The sequence below is a fragment of the Alosa sapidissima genome, chromosome 15 (genome assembly GCF_018492685.1).
Source record: "Alosa sapidissima isolate fAloSap1 chromosome 15, fAloSap1.pri, whole genome shotgun sequence".
Classification (NCBI taxonomy): domain Eukaryota; kingdom Metazoa; phylum Chordata; class Actinopteri; order Clupeiformes; family Clupeidae; genus Alosa; species Alosa sapidissima.
This window is the reverse complement of record NC_055971.1, coordinates 22,921,561-22,945,389: the sequence shown is the minus strand read 5'-3', so window position 1 is coordinate 22,945,389 and position 23,829 is coordinate 22,921,561. Positions and strand designations below refer to the sequence as shown.

Below are 23,829 nucleotides of genomic sequence, written 5' to 3'. Positions count from 1 at the left end.
CAGGGCTGCTGCCAAAAAGGTCCAGTATCCCTAAGCCCCCTTGAAACATCGGGATCCCAGGGCTTAAGCCCACTCCCCCTCTCCAAGCCTAGATGCTACAGCTGTAGCACAACCATGTCACACTACATTATTCACTATTCAAGTGAATATCCCACTCCCAGATTTGAGTGGAGTAGAGTCTGAAGTGCAGATGCAATCACATCCCATGGTGACTCAATTTCCCACTTGCTTTTCATTTGCACTGATCATGCAATGCTTCAGTTGGTGTTGCTCATGCATAGAGGGAGATAGCGGGTGCGTGCCTCATCGTCCGACTTCTTAAGGATCCCTGACAAATCATTCAAGGAATAAGGAGGGCCTCATTCTGTAGGGGTCAGTGGGAGGTATATTAGTAATGCACTCATATGTGACAGGGACTGTCATTTATAAACAGTGTAGCTGGAGAGGCTCCAGACGCACAAATCAAATTACCAAGATCAACACAACGCACGACTTTCGCCGGGAAAACAAATGAAGTGCGGGCGGGGATCCAACGTGGGTTCCGTCTGCCCATATTCAATCAACACAAGCTTGGATTTCTCAAACATGGAAGTGGGGGTGTGTGAGCTGAGCATACTGTAGCAGATGAAACAACTCGCAGTGGACCACAAATAGAAACAATAGAAAAAGGAGCGAGACACCCCCTCCGCCTTGCTCCGTTGTACACATTGCTGCCTGACCGCAAAACACCTTTAAAGGAGTAATGTTGAGAAATGAACGTTCTAAAGATTATCTGGGTTCATTGAATTCAACATAGAATTTTAGAACCTTCAATTGTTGCGGAACTTAGAACGTTCAAAAACCTACACCTTTAAGGGTTAAACCCTTTATCCTGGTATGGCTATGGTTTGTAAGTTGAGTGATCTGGGGGAAGTGTAAAGATTTAAAGGTAGAGGGGCCGAGGTGGAGAATGCATCCCACCGCCTCACTCTCCCCTCTGGACACAGTTTCCCCATTCTGCCTGTCTGGACTCATCAGGCAAGGAAATAAGAGGTGGAAGAGGCCAGACTGGGAGAGAACGAAGAGAGAGAGAGAGAGAGAGAGAGAGAGAGTGAAGTAGAGTGAAAACCAGTGGGGGGGGGAAAGAAAGAGTGAGTGAGAGCGAGCCTGGGACATTAAATCATTAGAAGAGGTTTTTCATTTGCACTCCGGCCTCTAGTAATTCTCCTCCATGCCAGCGCTATCACACGTACCTCCTGTTTCGCACTCTGGGGGCCGAACCCTGCCATAAACTCAGAGTGAACTCATCTAAAACACGACTACAGGCCCTCCTGGATGCTGAACAAGCACACCCCCCCTTCTTCCCTCTGGAAGAGGCCACTGTCAGAGCGCCATAACTCTACCCCAGGACCAGTCCGGGGGGTCATCAGGCCAGGAATGGTGCGATGCTCCCTGGACTTCTCCGTGAATTTCTCCCTGCCTCTCTGTGTTGATCTAGGGAAACCAGGCAAGGGCAGATATGTCATGATTTGCGCGGATAAACAATGGCTAACAGTGGCTCTTGGACCAGGCCAGGTCAGCGTGTATTTCACGATATGACATCGTATCGGTGCCCTGGGAGGGAGAAGACAGCATAAGAGAAATGATGAAGACATGGAAGACTCGCAGTCCAGTAAAAAAAAGAAAAACAAAAACTTTATTATTTTTTTGTCTAGAGCAGGCTGTTTTGGGAGTCAGTTGGTTGGGTAAAAACCAGAGAGGTGGGGCGGAGTCAATCAGACCAGGCTGAGATTTCATTGGCTGGCACGCTCGGATTCCACGGTTATGCCAACGCTCCCATTGGATCCCAAGCCGGAAGTACAACTGGGTCCTGCTGCATGACGGCCAGGACTTCTTCGTCGAGGTACTTTTTGTCCACCACAACCTCGTAGACGTACTCAGAGAACCACTCGTCGGTCATGATCAGGTAGCCTGAAGAGGCAGAGAGAAGGAGAGGCAAGAGAGACCAATGAATCTGGACTTGAGTGTCACAATTCAAATGCCACACTCACCAGTGCACTAGCATTCATTTCATTTAAATACACAACTTAATAACCCACAAGGACAGATTGTAAGAGCTTAAAGTTTGTTTTCAGAGCTCCACAGCATTTCTCTGGGGCCTGACCCTCATGCAACCCTCACTACTTCCCACTGGCCACAGCCCTTCTGCAGGTTTATTGTTACATTGATGTAAAAACAAAGACATTTCATCATGTACTTAGTAGTGGAAAATGTACACCCTTGGTCACCTCCTCTGCCTCCATCAACACTTCTGCTGAAACATTTCTACCCTGCAAGGAAACTAGCCAGCCCCATCCCACACACACACACACACACAAGCAGTGACCTCTTTGACTGCACACCCATACAATCAATGACATCTCTACTTTACCTCCCCCTAAGGGTGTGACTGTATACATTGCATACAAGTTCAAACACCAGTCAAATGCACATAGTCAATGCCTGTTTTTCCCCTTATACACACACAGTAGAAAAGAGTTAGAGCCTTAAATAGCTTGCCCAAGGTTCATCTTACTCTTACGAAAAACGGAAGGAACTTGGTGTATCAGCCAAAAGGCCAAAGTGAACTTTAGGGTGATAAGACGCTTTTAGTGAAAATGCTCCCATTTATCATAAGGCGTTCACCCCCTTTACTTGGCTGTCAAGGTTAATCAAGCCATCCCCTCTCCTTCACCCTTCAGCCCCTGCGAAGGAAAGTGCTTAATAACGACAAACATGGCACAGTGTGTACATGGAGAATGTTTAGAAGAGGGGCGAGGATCTGGTGGAGAGGGTGGGCCTGGGACCCGCTATCTGGACATTGTTTGTTTTTCTGCGCTCCGGCTGAAAGCTTGAGTTATCAATAGATGTTGCCAGGAACTCGTGAAAACGTGTGGAACCTCGGAACAATGGCCACACTCTGTGTGTCTTTGTGTGTGTGTGTGTGTGTGTGTGTGTGTGTGGACATTTGTCTGATCCGTTCCACAGTTCCAGTAGATGAGGTGGGTCTGCGGTTTGGATGCGTCTTCACTATTTGTCTTTTTGTGCAACACTACATGACTTGCCCGGCACCATCCAGAGATGGTCTTGAGAAAAGTCCGTCCTGTCCTGGGATCAGGGGCCACAGCTTGGAATACTATGTTCACGTTCAGCTCTTTGGGGCGGGCACTCCAGTCTTCTTAGGGCTTGTTTTCATGCCTACAAGTATCTAGATATTTGTATAAACGCATACTTTTGTATGCGTTTGGCCCTTTTGTTTACACGTAAACAGAGTTTTAGCTTCCTCAAACGCAAACTTTTTATAAACGCACTACAAAGTGAAGATTTCTTAGAACGATTTTTTAGAAAGAATTGTGTCGTGTGTCAATTCGATTTCATTACATGCAGCAAAGATTCTAGAGCGGAGCTTTTGACATGCAGTGCCTGCCTGAACATTTAGTGCACAGACTGTACACACCAGTCTGATATGCGATTATTTTTCATATTTAATAGTATTTAATACTATTTCGTGCTCACCTCACGCAGGTTCACACTGCGACTGTCTGTTAACTTCTGAGTTATAACTATGTCTACTTATGTCTTAAGACATCCTGGTAGACAAGCTACTGGTTGAAATGTGGTTGAAATGCACTTGAGGATATTCAAAAACAACAATTATAATAATCTAAAAAAGAAATAAAAAAAGTTGATTAACTCATTTTCACATGGCCTTACAGTTTATCATTTGCAATGGTTGCAATTAAGCTGTCAACTTTTCTTTAAAAAATGGACACACTATTGAACCATCAACAGGACCTGATACCTCATGACAAGAAAAACTTCCTTTTCGATTCATATCACCTTCACAACATAACCTTCTGGACAAGAATATAAATCTAAAATGAAAATCTTTCAAGGGCAGCAAGATGGATCTTTTTATAAACTTTATAACACTTTTCCCTAACACAGGCTAAGTACTTAGACAGCGGAATAATCAATCTTATGAGAAACCAGCGTTTTCAGTGAAATAGATCAACACACCCTCAGAAGGGAGCTTAATATTTTGACCCCAGGCTGAATGCAGTTAACCTATTGAACTTTGTACAGTCTCTCCCTTGAAACCAATGGCTGTAAAATAAGCATGACTCACTGATTAAGAAGTAGGTGATTTCCTGCTAATAGCACCGTCTTAGTTTGGGTAGGCTTTGGAGGGTGATATTTGTTTATTTATTTTTTTATCTGCCGATGAGAAGCTCTCAGTGGATTAGATGGGTTTCCTCTTTTTTGGGCTCTTTTTTTCTTAAAGTGCTCCAACAATAATGTGATTTGTATGGAAGGTGAACAATACCACTGAGCCAAAAAAAAACCCTTTATAATCCTGGCTGGAATGCAAGGGTTGAGAGTAGGAGAGAGAGAGAGAGAGAGAGAGAGAGAGACGATGAGAGGAGGAAGGGAGTGCATTTGAGGGAGAAAAACGGAGAGCGAGCGAGCACGTGTATCTGCTTACGTAAGCATGTGTGTGTGAGTGCGTGTGTGAGTGCGTGTGTGGCGTCAAGATCTAGAAGGCGATGAAAATCTTTCAACAGTATATGGAAGTATGGAAGCAGATCTGTTTGGAGAGCACCAACGAGAGAGCGAGAGAGAGAGAAAGAGAGAACTTGAGGACAGAAAAGGAAATACAGAAAGAAAGAATTAACAAGAAACAGCTTTTCCAGCATGGCACAGAAGAAAGTCAATTATAAACTCATAACTGTGCAAGGCAGGGGAGCATCAATAAGTAATCCTGTTCTAAATTGAATTGAGCACACAGGAAAGCCAACTGTCTCCACTACGGAGAACGGCCAGCCTTGGAACCAGATATTTGAATGCAGGCAGCAGCCATGACCGAGAGACAGATTCAAGAAAGAGGAGACAGAGGAGAGAGGCCTCAGAAAGAGGAGAGAGCGGCCTCAGCTCACGGCTCGAGCTGCTGCAACTAGATGGTCTCACCTTTATTCCCACGGTCGTCACCCCACGAGTTCTCCACTCGCCACTTCTCATAACTTCCATCCTTTCCATCCTGAAAAGAGAGACGGAGAGAGTGAGAGGAAAAAGAGATAAAGGAGGAGAAAGGGATGAAGAGAGCATTAAGGAAAGGAAGTGAAGAACACACACACACCGTACAGTGTGAACAGGGATGAAAGTCTCTTGAGCAGGCAACTACAGCTACCCATTCATGATAATTACATTTTACCTCAGAGTTCTCCAAGGGCCAGTCACCCATCTCATTAAAAGGAAGAGGATAATTTGGAGTCGCAAGCTATTCTAGTAGTTCTAGGAACGCCTTCAATGTCAATGCTTTATCACCGCGCGGAAATACACGCTCTAACAGGTACTGTAGTCAGCGGCAAACAGTGTCTCATCAATTTACTCATCTCAAGATGTCACGCGTCAAAAAAAAAGATCCATGATATATCAAACCCTTTCCACCATGTTCAGTTATTTGCGAAAATACCTATTGCTTGGCCCGGTTGGTGTACACTGTTGTGTAGAAAATATGCACAGTGGAGTATTGAGGATTACAACAACTCTAACGTGACCTGCAGAATCCTCCACCACTTAGCATTACTGTTTTGTAATCCCACACACCAGCAGCACCACACGATGGACCCTGATGGTCTGATGGGGTGAGGGAAGCTGGGTTTCATGGTGAGAGTGTGTGTGGTCAGTTAGAGTGTGTGTGTGGTGTGGGGTGGGGTGTGTTGTGGTGCTGGTGGACAGGCCATTCAGCATCTGTGCCACATGACTAGGGCAGAAAACGCTTTCCAGCTGGCTGGTTGGTGAGAGAGAGAGAGAGAGAGAGAGAGAGAGAGAGAGACAGAGAGAGACAGAGAAAGAGAGAGAGAGAGAGAGAGAGAGAGAGAGAGAGAGAGAGAGAGAGAGAGAGAAAGAAAGAAAGAAAAAAACTCTGGAGACAGCTGCGCCCACTTACAGAGGGGAAATTGACAGCAATTTGAAAAACTACTGGCGATTAAAACCAATGTACACACGTCCAAGCACGCATATACATGCATGCACGCAAGCAAGCAAGCGCACCTCCACACACAACCACCACACACCCACCACACACACACACACCCACACGTGTTACAGGTCTGCGGGGACTGTCAAAGGCGTTGCAGTGACGTTAACAGGAGACCTGTCTGACTGTGGCGCCCCCCCCCCAGATTTGTCCGTAAAAGCTGTGGCTGGCGCTATTGCACAGGAGGTTGTGTAACCCCTCCATCCCTTATCTCCGCCGCGTCCCAAGTGTCTGCCTCTCCACCAGCGTGCTTTGGGCGTTGGAGAGGGAGAGAGGAAGAGGACGTGTGTGTGTGTGTGTGTGTGTGTGTGTGTGTGTGTGTGTGTGTGTGTGTGTGTGTGTGTGTGTGTGCGCACCATGTTTCTGCTGCTTCTAGTGGCTGCCCTGACAGGGCCCATCAATCATCGCGGGCTGGATCTGTGATTAACTCCACACAGGAGGCTTATGGGCTTTACGTGTCCATCTTATGAGATTGCATCAGGCTGGCCCTCAAAACGGATTTTCACACAGGCCAGCTCCGGGCTCTCCCTTTGGGAATGTTGCTGCAGAACGCCATTATGTGGTAGACTAAATAACAGTTATCGCTTACAAATATAACCTGCTACAAAGTGTGAAAATTGCATTTTGTTGAGATAAATGCTTGAATGTGTGTGTGTGTGTGTCTGTGTACCTTGTCAGTGACTGCAGTGAGGATCATGGCGTGAGTCATCAGGGAATCTCCATAGATCAGCCGCTCCGCCTTCGACAGGTTCTTCACTGAGATCCCAAACACCAGCTCATGATTAAACCTGGACACACAGACACAGACACACACACACTCTTACTATACATGCCTATGAGTTAAATTGCCAATACAGTCTGACTCAACAAGCCAAGATAACAGCACGATAACTGCACCAACGTCAACGGTATTAACGGTTGAGAATTTAACTTTGCATGGCACCCATTAAGGACACCAACTCCCATTTTCTATTCTAAAAACCCTATGGCATGTGATTGCATGATGAAAATGCAATCACATCAGCAGTGATGAAAACACTCTAGGGAAGAACCAACACATGCAATGGCACTGTGTCATCCCTGGTGGTAGCCCCCAGAGGTGGCGTTTGTCCAGGGGTTACGTTATCGGACATGCTCTGTGGACGGGGACCTGGACAGGGCAAACCAGTTGAACCACTTCTACAACAGGTTTGACTGCCCTGCTCCAGCTCCAATGGCGGTGGTCTGTCCACCACCCCCGGCTGATTCAGACACTGCTCTTGTTTGCGTGCCTGCCCTACCCCCACCTCCCAGTCTCTCCAGCTCTGCATCCCGATGACACCCAACGACCTAAACCATCACCACCTCACGCCCTGCCCCCGTCTGACGCCTCCTTGCCTGAGCCTGTTGAGGTGTCCACGACTCTGGCAGGGACATCAAGGAGGTGGTCATCCCCCAGCCCCCACACCCCCTCAATACCATTGCAACACTCACCTCCATAATCACAGGCTATCGTACCTCCACCATCACTGGATATTGCACCCCTCCCCCACATGGCGATCACGAACAATGAGGTGACAACGACCTCAGTCAACAGCCATCAGACACACAGATCCCAGATGCACCCCTCCCCCTCCCCTCCCCTTACACCCCCCATCATCACAACAGATCAAGTGAGAGCCCAACTAAAGAAACTGCACACCAATAAGGCAGCGGGGCCTGACAGACTGTGTCCAAGGCTACTCAAGGCCTGTGCTGCTGATTTTGGGGGAGCCACTGAAGCACATCTTCAGTTTGAGTCTACGCCTTGGACAAGTTCCAACACTGTGGAAGACATCATGTCTCACCCCTGTCCCTAAGAAGCCACACCCTAGTGAGCTTAATGACTACAGACCTGTCGCTCTAACATCACATGTGATGAAGACAATGGAGCGATTGGTCTTAGGTATGCTCAGACCTTAGGTACGCCATGCACTAGACCCGTTACAGTTTGCATACCAGGAGAAAGTGGGCGTGGACGATGCTGTGAGAAACATGTTCTTTAATTTCTCAAGTGCTTTTAACACCATCCAACCCCTCAGACTGGGAGACAAGCTCTTGCAGATGGGTGTGGACGCTCACCTGGTAACCTGGATTACAGATTTCCTGACCGAGCGACCACAGTTCGTCAGACTGAAGAACTATTTCTCTGACACTGTGATCAGCAGCACCGGAGCGCCACAGGGAACTGTGCTCTCTCCAGTCCTGTTCACTCTGTACACATCTGACTTCTGCTACAACACCGAGTCATGCCACATGCAGAAGTTTTCTGACGATACTGCAATTGTGGGGTGTATCAGGAACGGGCAGGAGGAGGAGTACAGGAGCCTGGTGGAGGACTTTGTGCAATGGTGCAAACTCAATCATCTTCAACTCAACACTTTTAAGCCCACTCTACTACCAGTCCCCATTGATGGGGTCAATGTGGAGGTGGTAAGCACCTACAAGTATCTGGGTCTGCACCTGGACAATAAACTGGACTGGTCAGCCAACACTGACGCACTACAAGAAAGGGCAGAGCAGGCTGTACTTCCTGAGGAGGCTGCGGTCCTTCAATGTGTGCAGCAAGCTCCTCAGGATGTTCTACCAGTCTGTTGTTGCCAGCGTCCTCTTCTATGCAGTGGTATGCTGGGGAGGAAGCACAAAGAAGAAGGATGCGGGGCGAATTGACAGGCTGGTAAGGAAAGCTGGCTCTGTAGTGGGAGCTGAACTGGAGTGCATCACTTCAATATCTGACAAAAGGACCCTGAACAACATCTTGGACAATGAGTGTCACCCACTCCACAGCACTATTGTTAAGCAGAAGAGCCTGATCAGCTGGAGACTCCGCTCACTGCCTTGCACAACAGACAGACTGAGGAAGTCATTTGTCCTCAGGGCCATGAACTGTTCAATGCTTCACTTAAGGGAAGAGGAGAGATAGACTTCTCTGCATAGTCGGTCTGCCTCTTCACCCCCTCCATGTTTGGATACTGCCTGTCCACTAGCCACTTTTTACCACTGTCTTTCTGCCTCACTGTTTGCGTGCTATATTAGCACATATGCATAACCCCTCTCTCCATGCCACAGCCGAACTGTGGCCACACTTATACCTTTTCCTAATATAGTTATATATATAGATATATAGACTTTATTCTTGCACTGTTGGACTTACTCATTTGCACTATCACCATGACATTCACTCACACAGAGCACCTTACCTTACTATGCACAGAGAATCACAGGCTCAGTCCCTGCCTCAGTCATTGCAAGCGCCTCTTGATTGATTAATCACCCACTATGTGGATACTGTTTTTAGAATTGATTTAGATTAAGTGTTAAGTTAGTATAATTTGTATTTTAGTATATTCTTTATCTTCTATTCTCCTTATTGCTTAGTTGTGTTTTTTATATTATATACTTTTAATTACTTTTTCTGCCGTTAGTGAATGTGTGTGTGTTGTCTGTATGCTACTGAGACCTTGAATTCCCCCTGGGGATCAATAAAGTATCTATTAGTACCACCAATCACCGTCAGTGCCACTAATGTTGTGTCCATGGCTAATGTTTGCTGTGTCACACTCTACATACACACACCACACCACAAACACACACACACACACGCACACACGCACACACACACACAATTCGCTGTGAGCTTGTGTCCCTATCTGCATCCAGAAACTGAATGAGTCCCCTCACTCTCTCCCTCTCCACTTCGGCGTGCACTCCAGTGGTCTGAGTGTTTGCTCCAACTCACACGTTCATGTCGTTGATGCCCAGCTTGCCATGGAAGTGCTTGCCTACGTCACAGCCAAACCACACTGCCTGGAAAGAGCAAAGAGAGCAGATTTCCATTAAGAACCACACCAGAACATCGGTCCTAAAAACAGCCTTAAGGTAAACAAGGTCTGTGGCTTAAAGTCCAATGTGATTACAGTTCCACCTCTGCACTAGAACAGATGATTTCCAATGGCACTTTGCTTACACCTCATAGTTTCACCGCCCCCCCCCCCACCCCACCCCTGCCAAAAAAAACCTCTCCACACCCCCCCCCCCCCAAACTCACCTCTCCATCCTTGATGGAGCCGGCAGCGGCCTGCTTCAGCAGGTGGATGGGCTGGTTGTTGTAGAGGGTACTGCGTCCTCCCACCATGTTGCCCAGGAACTCCACGCTGTATAACTTCCCGTAGGGGTTCTGAGGTCGAGGGTCGTTGACAAGGCAGACCTGGAGATGAGAGGGAGGGGGATTAAATGGAGCACCGACATGAGTCAAATGTGTTCAAATGTCAATCTGCAATGCACTGCTAATCAATAAGCATAACGTACATAAATTGCACAATGTGATTGTGAATGACCAAGGAATTGCTTAATTGTGGATATTTAAATATAACTTTCACAGAATCTATGTAGAAAGAATAAAAAGAAATGTAAAGGTCCTGCTACTCGACAGGTATGGCTACACACTTCAGCAACCATGGCTCCCAACCCAGCGTACTGACTGACACGAATAATCTGATTGCATTTCAAAATCACACAGGTGAAATGTGTGCTCCTGTGGAAAATAAAGTATGTGAGTGGAGAACTAGTGGGCGTGCCTTGTCTTGGATGTTGTAGAGGGGCTTGACGTGCTCCCGGTAGAACTCCAGGGGTGTGAGGGGACCCATCCGGTGGAAAGCCTTGTCCTTGTCCCTGTACTCCCAGCAGATGGTCTCCGGGGGGCTGCCCAAACACACACTGGCCACTCGGAACACCTGGACAAGGAGAAACACACAGACACGCATGCGCACACACACACTTTTAGAAATACGCAAATGTGAACAGAGGTGAGATGGCACTATACATTTTGAGATGTCTATATAATACTACAAGGATATCCCATCTCAAATGTACTAACACAATGAGAGGAAGTTTGGCCTGAGTAACATTCTAATCTCTCTTGATGACATTACTTCCTTTAACACTTGGGCACACATACAGACAGACATTAACACACACACACACAGAGACAGACAGTAACACACAGTGTAATATGCAGTAATACTGTTGTAATGTGAAGGCCAGGGGCCAGGGCAGGGTTGTGGTTTGAGACAGGACTTTGGGATTGTGACTGATTTCATGTGGTATGTCTGTGTGTGTATGTGTGTGTGTGTGTCTGTGTGTGTGTGTCTGTAATGCTAGCTCCTCAGCGCCACTGGTTCTCAGAATAGCACTTCCAAAAACGCTGATACACCATTCTGTGGAATGTCCTTCCTCTTCCACGACTCTTTAAGCACGTACATATCGTGTACTGCATTTTATCACACGTCCCCAACCAATCATTGATACGCATTCACACAATCACAAACAAGAAGCACACACACTCGGTGAGAAGACCAAGCACCAAGCCACAGACAAACCACTGCAGTCCTGTCCAGTCTCAGGAAACACTCCGAAACATAGACCCGACCTGGCTGTATTTATGAGGACTTCCCACTGACTTCCACTATTTTCTGTTGACACTCTGCACGGTCCAGACGAATAAAAGTCGTCAGAGAGTGAAAATAGCCCTATGAAATTATTTCTGGCACAACGGGTTATATTTAAAGTAACAGTCACGATGGGGTGCCACTGCGGTTAGCATTAACGCTCAGGTCTCGTCGGCTAGTAACATTCCTGAGGAATGCATGATGGGAAGGGTCAGGTCCACGTCTCTGGCCTGATCATTGTCTTCTCTGTGGCCCCATCTCCGCCCCTGAACACAGCCTGGCCTCGACTGGCCCTGATGACCCCCCCCCCCCCCAACAAACACTTTCTAAATAGCAAATGGCAGCCGTGCCCAAGCTTGCCCACTATTTGCTCAACATTGGACCACGTTGCTGGAGCGCGTAAGCAGGCCTAGTGCCCTCGCCTCGGCTCTGCCCTTGGCCCACATTCCTGCCCATTCTCCTCCTCATGGGCAGGTTAACTCACAAGAGGATTCAACCAAGCACGATGCACTGGGATAGGCAATTCATACACACACATGCATATACACGCACACCCACACGCGCACACACACACGCGCGCACACACACACGCGCGCGCACACACTCACACAATCACGCTCACACAAACAAACACACACACACAATCGTCCACGCTCACACACACACACACACACAATCATGCTCACATACACACACAATCTTACGCGCGCGCGCGCGCACACACACACACACACACACAATCGCCAGTGGCACACACACGCACACACGCACACACACACACATCCCTGGCCGGCGCTTTCCAAAACAACAATGAGGCCGCGGCCCTCTCTGACGTCAGCAGAGGCCTGAGCGAGTCAATATTGAAACACCTGCCCTCCGTCCGGCAGAGCATTCAGGGCCAACGCTGCTGAGGGCCCTGAGCAGGAAGGACAGAGGCCCATCCAGGGAGGGGCCCACTTTGGCTCGGGAGCTGTGGAGATGAGCGAGAGAGGCGTCGTTGGCGTAAATCTCTGCCCTTAGAATAAACACGCCACCGATTCCAAACAGGGCCTTAAATCTTTCTCTCTGTTGGCCATGTGTCTGTCGATCACTCACACGCCGCGCTGATTATTTTCCCTTCCCAGGCGCTTTTCTTTCTGCTTGCGCTCCACCTATTTGCAGAAGCTGGTCTTCGTACGCCACTCGCTCCTCGCACGTGGACCGCTTGGCTCTGGACTGTCCATCTGTCTATCCGAGGTCTCATTTCTCAGAGAAGACAGGGGTATGGAACAGTGTGGAGAAAAAAAGAGACTAAACTAATTCAGAGGTGTGTGTGTGTGTGTGTGTGTGTGTGTGTGTGTGTGTGTGTGTGTGTGTGTGTGTCTGAGCAAATGCATCTGGAAGACCAGACCAACCATTCTGGCTCTTGGACACAAGACCCAAAGATTTATGGCGCTTGAGCTGGCCTAGAGGACTGTTTGACTAGTGTGTTTAGTAAGAGTTTAGGTCATTTTGAGGCCCATTTTGTCCCACTACTTTCTGAAACACATGGTGAGGGCATGTATTTGTGTGGGTGTGTGGGGGGGGTGCAGAGTCCCCTGGGCCCAAACTGAGGATGGCGTGTGGTGCGTTCGGCACGCTGTCAGGCCCAGTCAAGGCCACACAAGTTTCTGCTTTCCTCTGCACCAGGTTTGAATTACTGACTTATCTGAGATCATAGCTCTGTATTGACGGAAGGAGGAAGCGTGACTAAAAAATTTGTTTGTGAGGAGGGGAGAAACCAAATCTCTGCAGAAACACACAGCGTGCCACACACTCCGCTTCCTGCCACATGAGTCTGGGGTGTCTGTGCGCGTGTATCAGGTGCCCAATGATGATGGCTTCTGTCTGTTCTCCATTGAGAGCCATCTCCATGCTGCTGCAGTCTGGGATTGCAAAGAAAGACTGCGTGGCTCTCATCGCTGTCAATCCTCCAACCGCGTCCAGGTGTGAGTAAACAAAGCGTGTAATTGGCTCATGCCCCAAGGGGAAGGAGGTGGTCAGACAGCGTCTCTCTTCCTGCCCGCGCTCACGGCAACTTTTATTGTGTAGGACACCGGCACGCCGTGCTCGTAAACACCACTACACCTGCCCCGAGCTGCCCGTCTCAATCTCTCTGGCAACCGTCGTCCTGCATGCACACTTGTTTGTTTGTTTGTTTGTTCGCCCCCCGTTGCCCAAACACTTCTCGCTCGGGTGAAGGTAAACAAAACAACAACACGCAAAAACACACCACAACATTGCAACATTCTCGGCCCCCCCGTACCCATTCCTGGTCGGGAACATTTCAAGTTCTGGCTTTCTGACGGGGCGTGAGAGGTGATGTCAACATGCTAATTGCGACCTAATCAAATGATACATGGGAGCCGTCGGGCCGCACCAGGGTGAGAAATGGAGGCGGCCGATTGAAGCCCTGCACGCTGTAAACAGAAAACACATGCGGGCCTGTGCAGATGCTAACAAATGCCTGCACGAGGCAGGCAGGCAGGCATGGCGAGCCATACAGTATGGATGTCGCTTTTCTCGGCACTGGAGTAAACGCATATGCGTATTTACACAAGACCCACCCGCGTTGACCTGGCCCTGGCCAACAAAATGACACGGCCCCCTAAAAATGGTATACGCTGACGCTGGGTACTCTGATTTGCTGATTTTCGGGAAAGAGAAGTGGGGGGGGGGGGGGGGGGGAGAAAAAAGGAGCGACAATGAAAGATGGAAAACAGCCATTGAGTCGATCACTCTGGTTTCCTGGTAACCAATGTATGCTTTTACAACTGACTTCATGCAGTAGGTGTGTGGAGGCCCAGCATCGCGTTGAGGAGTCCCAGTTGGGAAGACGTGTGTACCTGCACAGATGTAAAAGAGGAAGCCAAGTGTGTGTGTGTGTGTGTGTGTGTGTGTGTGTGTGTGTGCAATGCACATGAAAGCGCTGTGGTTAAATATAAGCGCTGCAAAGATGGTATGAAGGCAGGGGTCTGTGGCTTTGATGTGTGTGGTGATTCTGGTCGCTTTGTCTCTCCCTCTCTTAGGCCTGTCATTGGAAGGCTAAACGTTGAATAGTGATCCTCTCCAGCCCCCACCCCCACGTAACCAGCCCCCAGCCCCTCAAGGGCGTCGTGCGCAGCATCAACCTCCGCCCTCCAAACCAGCCCTGACGTCCTCCAGCTTAATGAGGTCACCGCCACGCCACTTTGATCTACGGACAACTACTTCAGTAAAGCCCTGTCTAAGAAAAATGAGTCCGCACACACGCACGCACACACACACACACACACACACACACATACACACACAGCAGGCAAGCTTATGTGCATGTGCGGCCACACACCCATACTTTCCAACCAAGGCACGCATGCTCACACTACCACACAAACAGACTCCTACAGATCAAAGTGCATGGTCAAGAGGCTTTGGTATGGAGGATGTGTTGGGTCAAAAGAAGATGGTCTTCATGCGAATAGCCACTCTAGCTGAGTGGCCTACACATCTACTCCTAAAGGGTTGACAAGACAAGAGAGACTTCATATAACAAGAGCAAAACCAGAGAGAGGGTGAACTCATGAAGGAAAACAAGACATTGAAAAAAACAAACCGTCCAAGAGGGAAATGTGAGAGAGCAAGAGCGAGAGAGCGAGCGTGAGCACATATCAAAAAGCAAATATCGGAGATACGATTCTCCCAAGGGTCTTCCAGCAATGTGAGAAGCAGCACGTCAGGCCGGGGGTGGTGTTGGGGGAGGTGCTCATTTCCCCCCCCCCCATTCTCTCTATTCTGGAGCAGAACAGAACAAAACAGTCCCGATGCTCCCCTCACTCGCTCACTCACGCACTCGCTCGCTCACTCACGCACTCACTCGCTCGCTCGCTCGCTTGCCGCCTGCCAAATGAGTGTTACAGAAAACAAACCAGCACCAGGTGGACAAACAAACATGTTCGCAAAGTCTTGAATACATAAAGCTTGACGAGGGGGAAGGGAGGGCCGGGTGGCCCAGGGACCGTTACACAAGCGGACAGGCGGAAGCGCAAGCCCTGGCTGTGTGTGCTGTTGCAGTGGGTCTGAGCACACTGCATTGCCTTGCCTCTCCCTCCCTCATGCACGCTTGGGCTTGGTTGGTGTGTGTGTGTGTGTGTGTGTGTGTGTGTGTGTGTGTGTGTGTGTGTGTGGGGGGGGGGGGGGGGGGGGGGGGGGGGGGGTTGTGGTCGTTCATCTTCCTTTTCCTCATGGGCGATATTTCACTCATACTGGCCCAAGCTTTCATCTCCTCTTGCGTTTCTGATGGTGATATTACAATACTGTTTCAAACTATATTGCTTTGCCATTCAAAGTCAGACCAGGGGCTGATAAGAATCTTTTGTTTGCAGAACATTCTGTCGTTGACTTGGAGAGGATGGTGCACACACGCACACACACACACACACGAGGGACGGAGACACACACACACACGCACACGCACACACACACACCCCTTTGGGCTTTGTGCGACGGCACAGCATGTCAGCAGCTCATTGTTGCGCCCAAGTGCAGTTGAATGCATCCTGTATGGCTTTACAGCGCAACTCTCTCAAGAACAGGTGTGGACCGGGTCAGTAATGAGGAACTGCAGGGGGAAGAGAAACCGCCATGATGCAGCACTTCTTACCAGACGCGCCGGAACGAGTTTCAAAGTGCAGGGGCCAGATAATGATAGCCTAGTGCGTAATTTTGCATCATAATGTTGAACAAATGCATGTGGTTATTTTACAGAAAAAATATAAATAGCCTACTGTCATGCAGTTTATGGGCTACAGTGCACAGTTGGGAAGTTATGGTAGGCCAACTTGGAGTGAATATACACACAGGGGAGATTCTTTCTCTACTCGTAGGTGAGCAGAGTTGAGTGTAACGTGTCAATAATCACACTACAGCTCCTAACCGTGTGTGAGCAAAGATTACCATATTCTCCTATTTGAGCCTAGGCCTACTAAGAAAAAAGAAATCCTCCTCAAGCCCTGGAGACGCATGTTGCAGTGGTGTGCTTTACCCCATCATGAGCAGGGTGCGTGGAATCAGGGTGCCTCCTACAGCACTGCCTTCTGTGATCAAAGTGATCAAAGATCAAAGTGTGGTCCTGGGACCACTGGTGGTCAGCAAGCTTTCCCAAGTGGTCCACGTGGTAAAATATATAGATGAGTTGTTTGCAATATTGAACTAACTTGTATGTAAATCCCAATAGTTCTGCAACACTGCTTATGTAAACTACGCCAGTTTGAACTATATGAATCCTCTGACAATAAGCAAGGTGCAAAGACGCATAGCGGTACAAAATATGACCGCCGCTCAGTCCTGTACACCCGTTCCACGAAAAGAAATCACACTTCAATTTGTCTCCATATTTTACTCCATCCCCCACTCTTGAAACTTTTGTGTAGGCCTATGCTTGTTTGGCATGCCTGAGTGTGTGTGTGTGCGGCTGCACAGAAAGTAGCCTACTGGTGCTGAAAAGGTGAATAGATTGTAGAATAGCCAAAGAAGTTGTAGCATTGTTATAAAACCTTTAAAATCTCTAAACAATCACAAGTAGGGCAGTTCATCACAGTTCATCCATTGCAACTGGATTGATGAAAGGTCACTTACACCTGTAGGCTACATTGTATTTGGAAAAAGCAAAAGGTATCAGCATAATGTTATTTATTTATTTATTTAATTATTAACTAACAAACAAAAACATCTCTGTCAGTTCCATGCCGTTTTCAACAGCTATCAAAAACAAAGGTCCTATAAGGTAGGCCTATTTACAACATAAATTGTCAATAGCCTATGCTGGCGACACAAATAAAATCTCCTTTGGAAACCAATGGCTCACGCCTTACAGTATCAAGCGGACTTAAACTGCTATATCGTGGCGAAAAGTTGTAATAAAATTCACGCAGCTCCATGAGTCAAGGAAAGCGTGAATGAAGTAGCCACTTCTAAATGGGACCCACTACACAGTAGCTTAAGGTGTGTTGCTAAAGCAGCCATAATGAAATTAAGGTGTCATTGTTTGGATACTTCACACACACGTGCTTTTTAATTTCACAAACTACAACTACCAAGCTGGAATCAAAGCACATCGATTCCCCTCTCACACCCTGCACGCACTTAAAACAAATAAACAGGCGTCTCAGTCTCACGCATGTATAGGCAAAACTGTATCAGACCGGTGTAACGTTGGTAAATCTTCCATTGCACAGAATGATTTTTGTAGCACGTGCAACAAATGACAGTTGAAAGATACAATTACAGTGCTGCTATCAATTTGCTCGGTATAACCACATTTATAGTTTTCTTCAAATGCAATCAATCAAATTGGCCTTCATCACTCAACCAACGCTAACGGTAACATTACCTAGGTCCTTATTGATATTATAAGATCAACGTACCTGCAGTAAAAACCAAGCATGTCCGATAAACATCCTCAGATTTATTTCGGCTTCAAGAAGAAATGGGAATTACATTTCATGTGAACATCGTCCTATCCTTATTAGACGTTCCCCCGGGGACGAAACAAAATTTTTCCGTAAAAGTCTAGTGGGGCTACATACCCACCAAATTTCATGTGCCCCGGTGGTTCGGTGTCCCGGGTATCGTTGACCAAAAATTCAGAAAGTAGATGACGGGGAAAAAAAAAAAACTTTGACAATCCCTATATGAAAATAAGCAAGGTGGTTCAGTGAGTAGGCCTATTATGTAATGTACTGTTGAAGTAGGTCTACTGTTTTTTTTAGCTAGGTGGTCCGTGATTTTTTTTTTTTATTATTGGTTAAGTGGTCCCTGAAAAAGTTTGAGAAACATTGCTTTAGATGATACTTCTTTGCGTGGATGATCGTGGATGATTTTGTTTGTTAAAAGATATTTTTAAGCCAAAAGTGGGGGAGCCATTGGCTTCTGGTGCCCATGCTTCTTACAGCAATTATTATGCATTTTAAAAAAAACATTTTGGGCTTTTTGCCTTTATGCAGATAGGACAGTGAAGAGTGGCAAGAAGCAGGTGGGGGAGAGAGAGATGGGGCGTGGGCGGGAAATGGCGATGGGTCGTATTTTAACCCAGGACACCGTGAGCACTTGGACCCAAACATGGTATGGACGCGCAGTAGCGTGTGCCACAGATACCCCAGGGCACTGTTCTATCACACTGTGTCATGCCTCTATAGACCCTTTCAACAATAAAAACAAAAACAATGCTTGAACGTTCTATTTGGGCCCCAATCTACTTCCTCTGCATTAAGATAACATATGGAATGTTAAAACGGAAGTCTTGTGGGGCTAACTATGATGCTGATAATGGAACTCTCTTGAAAGGGTCCATTAATCATGTTTACTTTCGCCAAGAGGAGAAACAAACTGATTATTTTTACTAATCCAAAAAGCTGCAAATTTGGACTTCAATTTTCACTTCTACTCATGCCCCATCATACAAAGCAAAGTTTTAAAGAAATGTGAGAGAGATGTGGTGTTCAGAGATATGTGGTGTCATATGACAGAGATGGATTATTTCTGGATATATGCTACGACCATAGAATGGGGGGGGAAGTGAAAAGAATGTCAGGACATTATTCTGTGTAGAGCTTTCTACTTTACTGGGAACCTTGCTGATATTCATCAATATGGGCACTAAACCGTACGTCAGTACGTCTTGCCAAAAAATTATTCAACAGTCAATATCCAACCACTGCATGACTGGCCCAGTCAGTTAATTTATGTCCATTCTACTGCTTCTAAATCTACGTCTACGACCTGCCACTTTCCCTTATTATTCTAATGAAACGAACCACCCACCAGTACAGAGCCCTGAGCCCCAAGTTGTGTGGTTTATATGTGGACACATAGCACACCCACCTGGCAACAAAGGGAATTGCACCTGCATGACGCCTTCCTTTGCAGTGCATTAGTGCAGGACCCAAGGGAGTGCAGAGCACTTACCTCCTCAATCATGGTGTCCATGGCCTCAGACAGCTCGTCTTTGGTGGAGCCACTCGCCACCATGTTTCTCAGTCTTAGGCAGTATTCTCTCAGCTGCAACACAAACATCAGAAGAGACCTGAATATAGCAAAGGATGCAACACCACAGCATTTTTTTTTATGGGTGAAACTAATATGAAACTAATATTATAAGATGATGTAGCAACGACAGGATATTGCGAGTGGTGGTGCTTCAAAAACATCAGGGACCCTCACACACCGTGTTAGTGAGGATACTTGATATCTCCCCACCCCCCAGTTTTCTGTGTGAGTACACAGTGTACAAATGTATTGCTGTTACAACAGACATGATTGTATAGTACAGAGGCCCCTTAGGTCTAGGAAGGGGGGCCTCTCGGCCCTGGGAGCCCTGTCCCTATGATTGTGAGACTGGCGGCAATACTATGATAACACAGTTCTCTGTTGCCCATAAAAGGCTGTGACACATTAGCCACAAATTATACCTTGTGATTGAGGATGTCGTTCATTCTTCGAGAGGCCTCTGAGCTGTGGGACTCTGGGAAGCACTTCTTTGGGATGACTCCATATTTCTCTGCAAAAGACAGGCCATAGACATATCAGCACGGAATGGTACAGTATATGCTTAGAAAGGAGACAAGGCTAAGAAGTGTGTGTGTGAGGGACTAGACCGTCCTGGGGCATTTTGGGAGTGGACTAACCAATGAGGTTGACCAACATGTCCCACTGTCCACCATCATTGGTGGGATTGGATAGCAGGAACTGGACCAATCGGCCGTCAACGGCCTCCTTCCTCAGAGCGGTCTCCACGCAGGCCTGCAAGAAGTAATAACAGCGTTCCACCTACAGAGAGAGAGAAAGGGAGAGAGAGAGGGTGATAAAAAGAGAGAGAGAGAGCGATAGAAGATGATGGAGAGAATAAAAGAGAAATGGATGGAGAGGGATAAAGAGATGGAGCGGGAAGAGAGAGAGAGATGGATGGAGAGAGGAGAGGGAGAAGGGAGGGGAGCATACGAGGAACAATTGTTACGCAAAACTGGAACAGAACATCCCACACAAAAGGGGTTTTAGGCCAACAATGAATGACACAGTAGTAGGTAGACAGAATGAGGGAGAGAGAGAGGGAGAGAGAGAGAGACTGCCGCCACCGCCGCACTGTCAAACACAACAACATGCGGTGGGGCGGACCCACATCTCAGACGGGACAGACCCACCCACTGGGATCTCTGAAAAGAGGTGGAACTGGGACACACAAACTAGACTCCAAGAGTCCAAAGAGTGCTACACATGTCATGTGAGGATCAAGTCATTTTCTTTCATTTCCTTAATCTGCAAGGATATTTTACAATGTCTTCTCAGTAGACTCTGTTCATTTTCAAGTTCTGTGCTTTAATGCACAATTTAATGCTGTCCTTTCTGAACAGCCTAGCTGTTAATTATGTCTGCTTCCACCAATCTGAAACTGCAAGATGTATGCATGCAATGGGAGCAAAGCTGAGGCACACTATCGATTGGAGCCCTGCACACTGCATATTTCAGTCTTCCTGTCAGCCTGCACTGAGAGAGAAAAAGTATTTTTCCTCTCTCCCTTCCCACAGTAGTGTTTGTGCTGGCATTTCATGTTTGACAGCTGTTCAATGCACCTGTCTGCAGAATGAAGCAGGGAACCAGATCTAGAGGCTCACGCTGGCTAAAAGAGTCTACCATATCAAATAGAAGCGGAGAGAAGTGGAGTGGAGAGAAGTGGAACCCCTTACCTTGTCCCAGAAAAAGAGATACGACTGACTGAACTCAAACTCTTCGATGTTGAACTTCTTCATGAAAGGAAGTCGCATCACATTGAGGCACGAGAAAATCCAACACCTCCCTAGAAATGGGGAAATGGTAGAAAAAAAGTGAGATTCGGTCAACTGTGTAGGTGTACCTTCAGTATTCAACTCATGCCCAGTCTTGAGTGGGCCTTTCAAGTCTTTTAAGGGTCATGATTCACTCATGTTCAGGTCAGCAATGTTATTAGAGTGTGGGGTTTTAAGCAATTATTTACAAGTATAAGGCTATAATGGAGTTATGGGGTATGTGCATCCCTGTCCATTCAAATCAAAACCCCCATGTCAAATTTCTCTATGAAGAGACATTAAAGGCTCATCTTATCTTATCTCATGTCTTCATGCAGCTGCATCCACTCTCACAGGCTGTTGGGGGTGCTTACCTGAGTTCTTCTGATTGGTGACCGGCTTGCCCTCTGTGGGTATGGAATGCTGGAAGATGTGCACTGTGTCCTGCACTGTCTGCCTGTGGAGACACACCTCCAGCGGATCGATGCAGGTGGACACATTCTGAGCCAGCAGGTACCGAGGCTCCGAACGGAAACGCTTCACAAAGGAAGATACCTTATCCTGACTGAGGCCTGAGTGGAGGAGAGGTGTAAGAGAGAATGATGATCAGGTGGTTAAATTTGGAGGTAAAAAAAAATATTTGCATATAGCTCGTTCTTTTTGTTCTGAGGGTGAGGTGAATTAAACATGTGCATGTCACATGGACGAGGTGTCATTCCGTTTTTGACATTCAAAACAAAGGGCAGAGTGGAATGCCCACTGCAAGAACAGATTTGTTTGTTGTAGGAGTGCAGCAGGGTGAGACTGGCATCTATGAAAACAGCATCTATGGTTTAGCCCACTACATGTTATGGTGCACAGCTATTAAAAACTTCAATAGAACATTGCTTAATCATGCATGCACACACAATCCCGAATTTGGCACTGGCTGTTTGTCTGATGTCAGTAAGATGTAACTGTGATTTCCATGTGATTTCTAGATGGTGCTCAGCGAGGTGGTTTGTCTATTTGTTTCAATGGAATGCTTCCGATGATACAAGATAACTCTAAGCCTAAGGAATAATTTTTAACAATAACTCCCCATCGTGGAGGAATGTCATTGGGGAAGGCTACTTTCTGTTGTTCTGCGTTACGCTGTTCTTCCCAATGAATGCCAAAGCATGAATGGGGTTGTCTGTCATGTTGGTTTGGCATGGAAAGGGGCCAAGCGAGGGTTGATGGAATGACTTGCATCATTACATAATGGCAACGAGAACCGACATGTGATATCGCTCTTTTCCTATCAGACTTAACAATAAGCATACATCAACTGTCTCTGGTTGTTATTAATATTTACACGACAAACAACAACATCAAGTTAACCCGCTAGGAAGCTACATAGAGGTTCCTCCGGTGTTGGCAGCGTTCATTTAAGAGTTCTGTTAAAGCATGAACGTAACGTTAAATTGAAAGCTTGTTGCTCCAGGCCGTGTAGCTAATCTGAGTTTACTACAATGTGTACTTAACAATCACTGCGTCTCACTCCCCCCCGCTACACACAGAACCTCGCTATGCTAGTCCGCCAGCATTGACGTTAGCGAGATGACCAGTCACAAGAACGAAAGTGATAAAACTTGCATAACGATTCTCGCAAGTTCAGAAGGAAATAACCTACACTTTTCCAGAATTTGGGAAAGCCATGTTCCTCTGAGAAACTGGACAGTTACATGACGGACACAACTTTATTTATGAATGTGACAAACTAACCAACATTTCACTTGCCATCAACCTTGAAGAAGGCTAACTACATTTTAGCTTAGCAAATTGACGAGTTCATCTAGCGTGTAATGCTAACGGACCTGGACAAGAAAGGTTAGCTTGCACAGCGTAGCGCAAACTAAGCTGTCCAGGGACTGTACAGGATCACCTGAATGAAAACAGATAAAACAGTACACTACGTACCCGCGTCCATGTTTCCAGAGAGGGTTGCTGTATAATTATAAAATTCTCAAAAGTCACTGAGTCTTTAATGCCTTTGTTTATCTCATTCGCCGACAGTCAGTCAGTTCGTTCGGAATTCCGGAAACAGGAAATGGTATGAAACACGCTTTTGCGAAAAGTCAGATTGCAAAGTCTTAGGGTATGCTACGCCCCCTACCGAATTGAGTCCAGTAGGCTAACGTTACAGCTTTTTGACCAAGGCTGTTCTCTACAACTCATTCACCGAAACTAGACCACGTTACAAACCTGCCTCAAGGTCCGTATATTGGCTACTTAAAAATATATGATATCAACCAGTAGAGTAGACGCAACCTGATATATCCAAGAAAAGGCCATAGGGCTAAACGTGTTACAAGATCAAACAAGGAAAAGTATTAAATTGTTAAATAGGCAAAGGCAAAGGCATAGCCCCAAGCAAAGCCTATTATGTAAATTGCAAATTAACAGTCAACTGAAAATATGACTTTAAGTGTTTTTGAGAATTAGTCCGACAGCAAGGTGCTTCACAGTTTTT

The 23,829-nt window shown here is 46.9% G+C and overlaps 1 protein-coding gene across 1 annotated transcript; it reads right to left on the bottom strand.

The window, feature by feature from the left end:
- Nucleotides 1-1,647: 1,647 nt before the first annotated feature.
- On the bottom strand, nt 1,648-23,418 carry blmh (bleomycin hydrolase). Its single transcript, XM_042063630.1, has 12 exons — nt 23,277-23,418; nt 21,710-21,907; nt 21,258-21,367; nt 20,202-20,343; nt 19,986-20,074; nt 19,483-19,575; nt 10,654-10,809; nt 10,125-10,283; nt 9,816-9,883; nt 6,729-6,846; nt 4,987-5,056; nt 1,648-1,950 (listed from the first exon to the last, which is right to left on the bottom strand). The coding sequence occupies exons 1-12, from the start codon at nt 23,284-23,286 to the stop codon at nt 1,802-1,804; spliced, it is 1,362 nt and encodes a 453-aa protein (XP_041919564.1). The 5' UTR covers nt 23,287-23,418; the 3' UTR covers nt 1,648-1,801.
- Nucleotides 23,419-23,829: the final 411 nt, after the last annotated feature.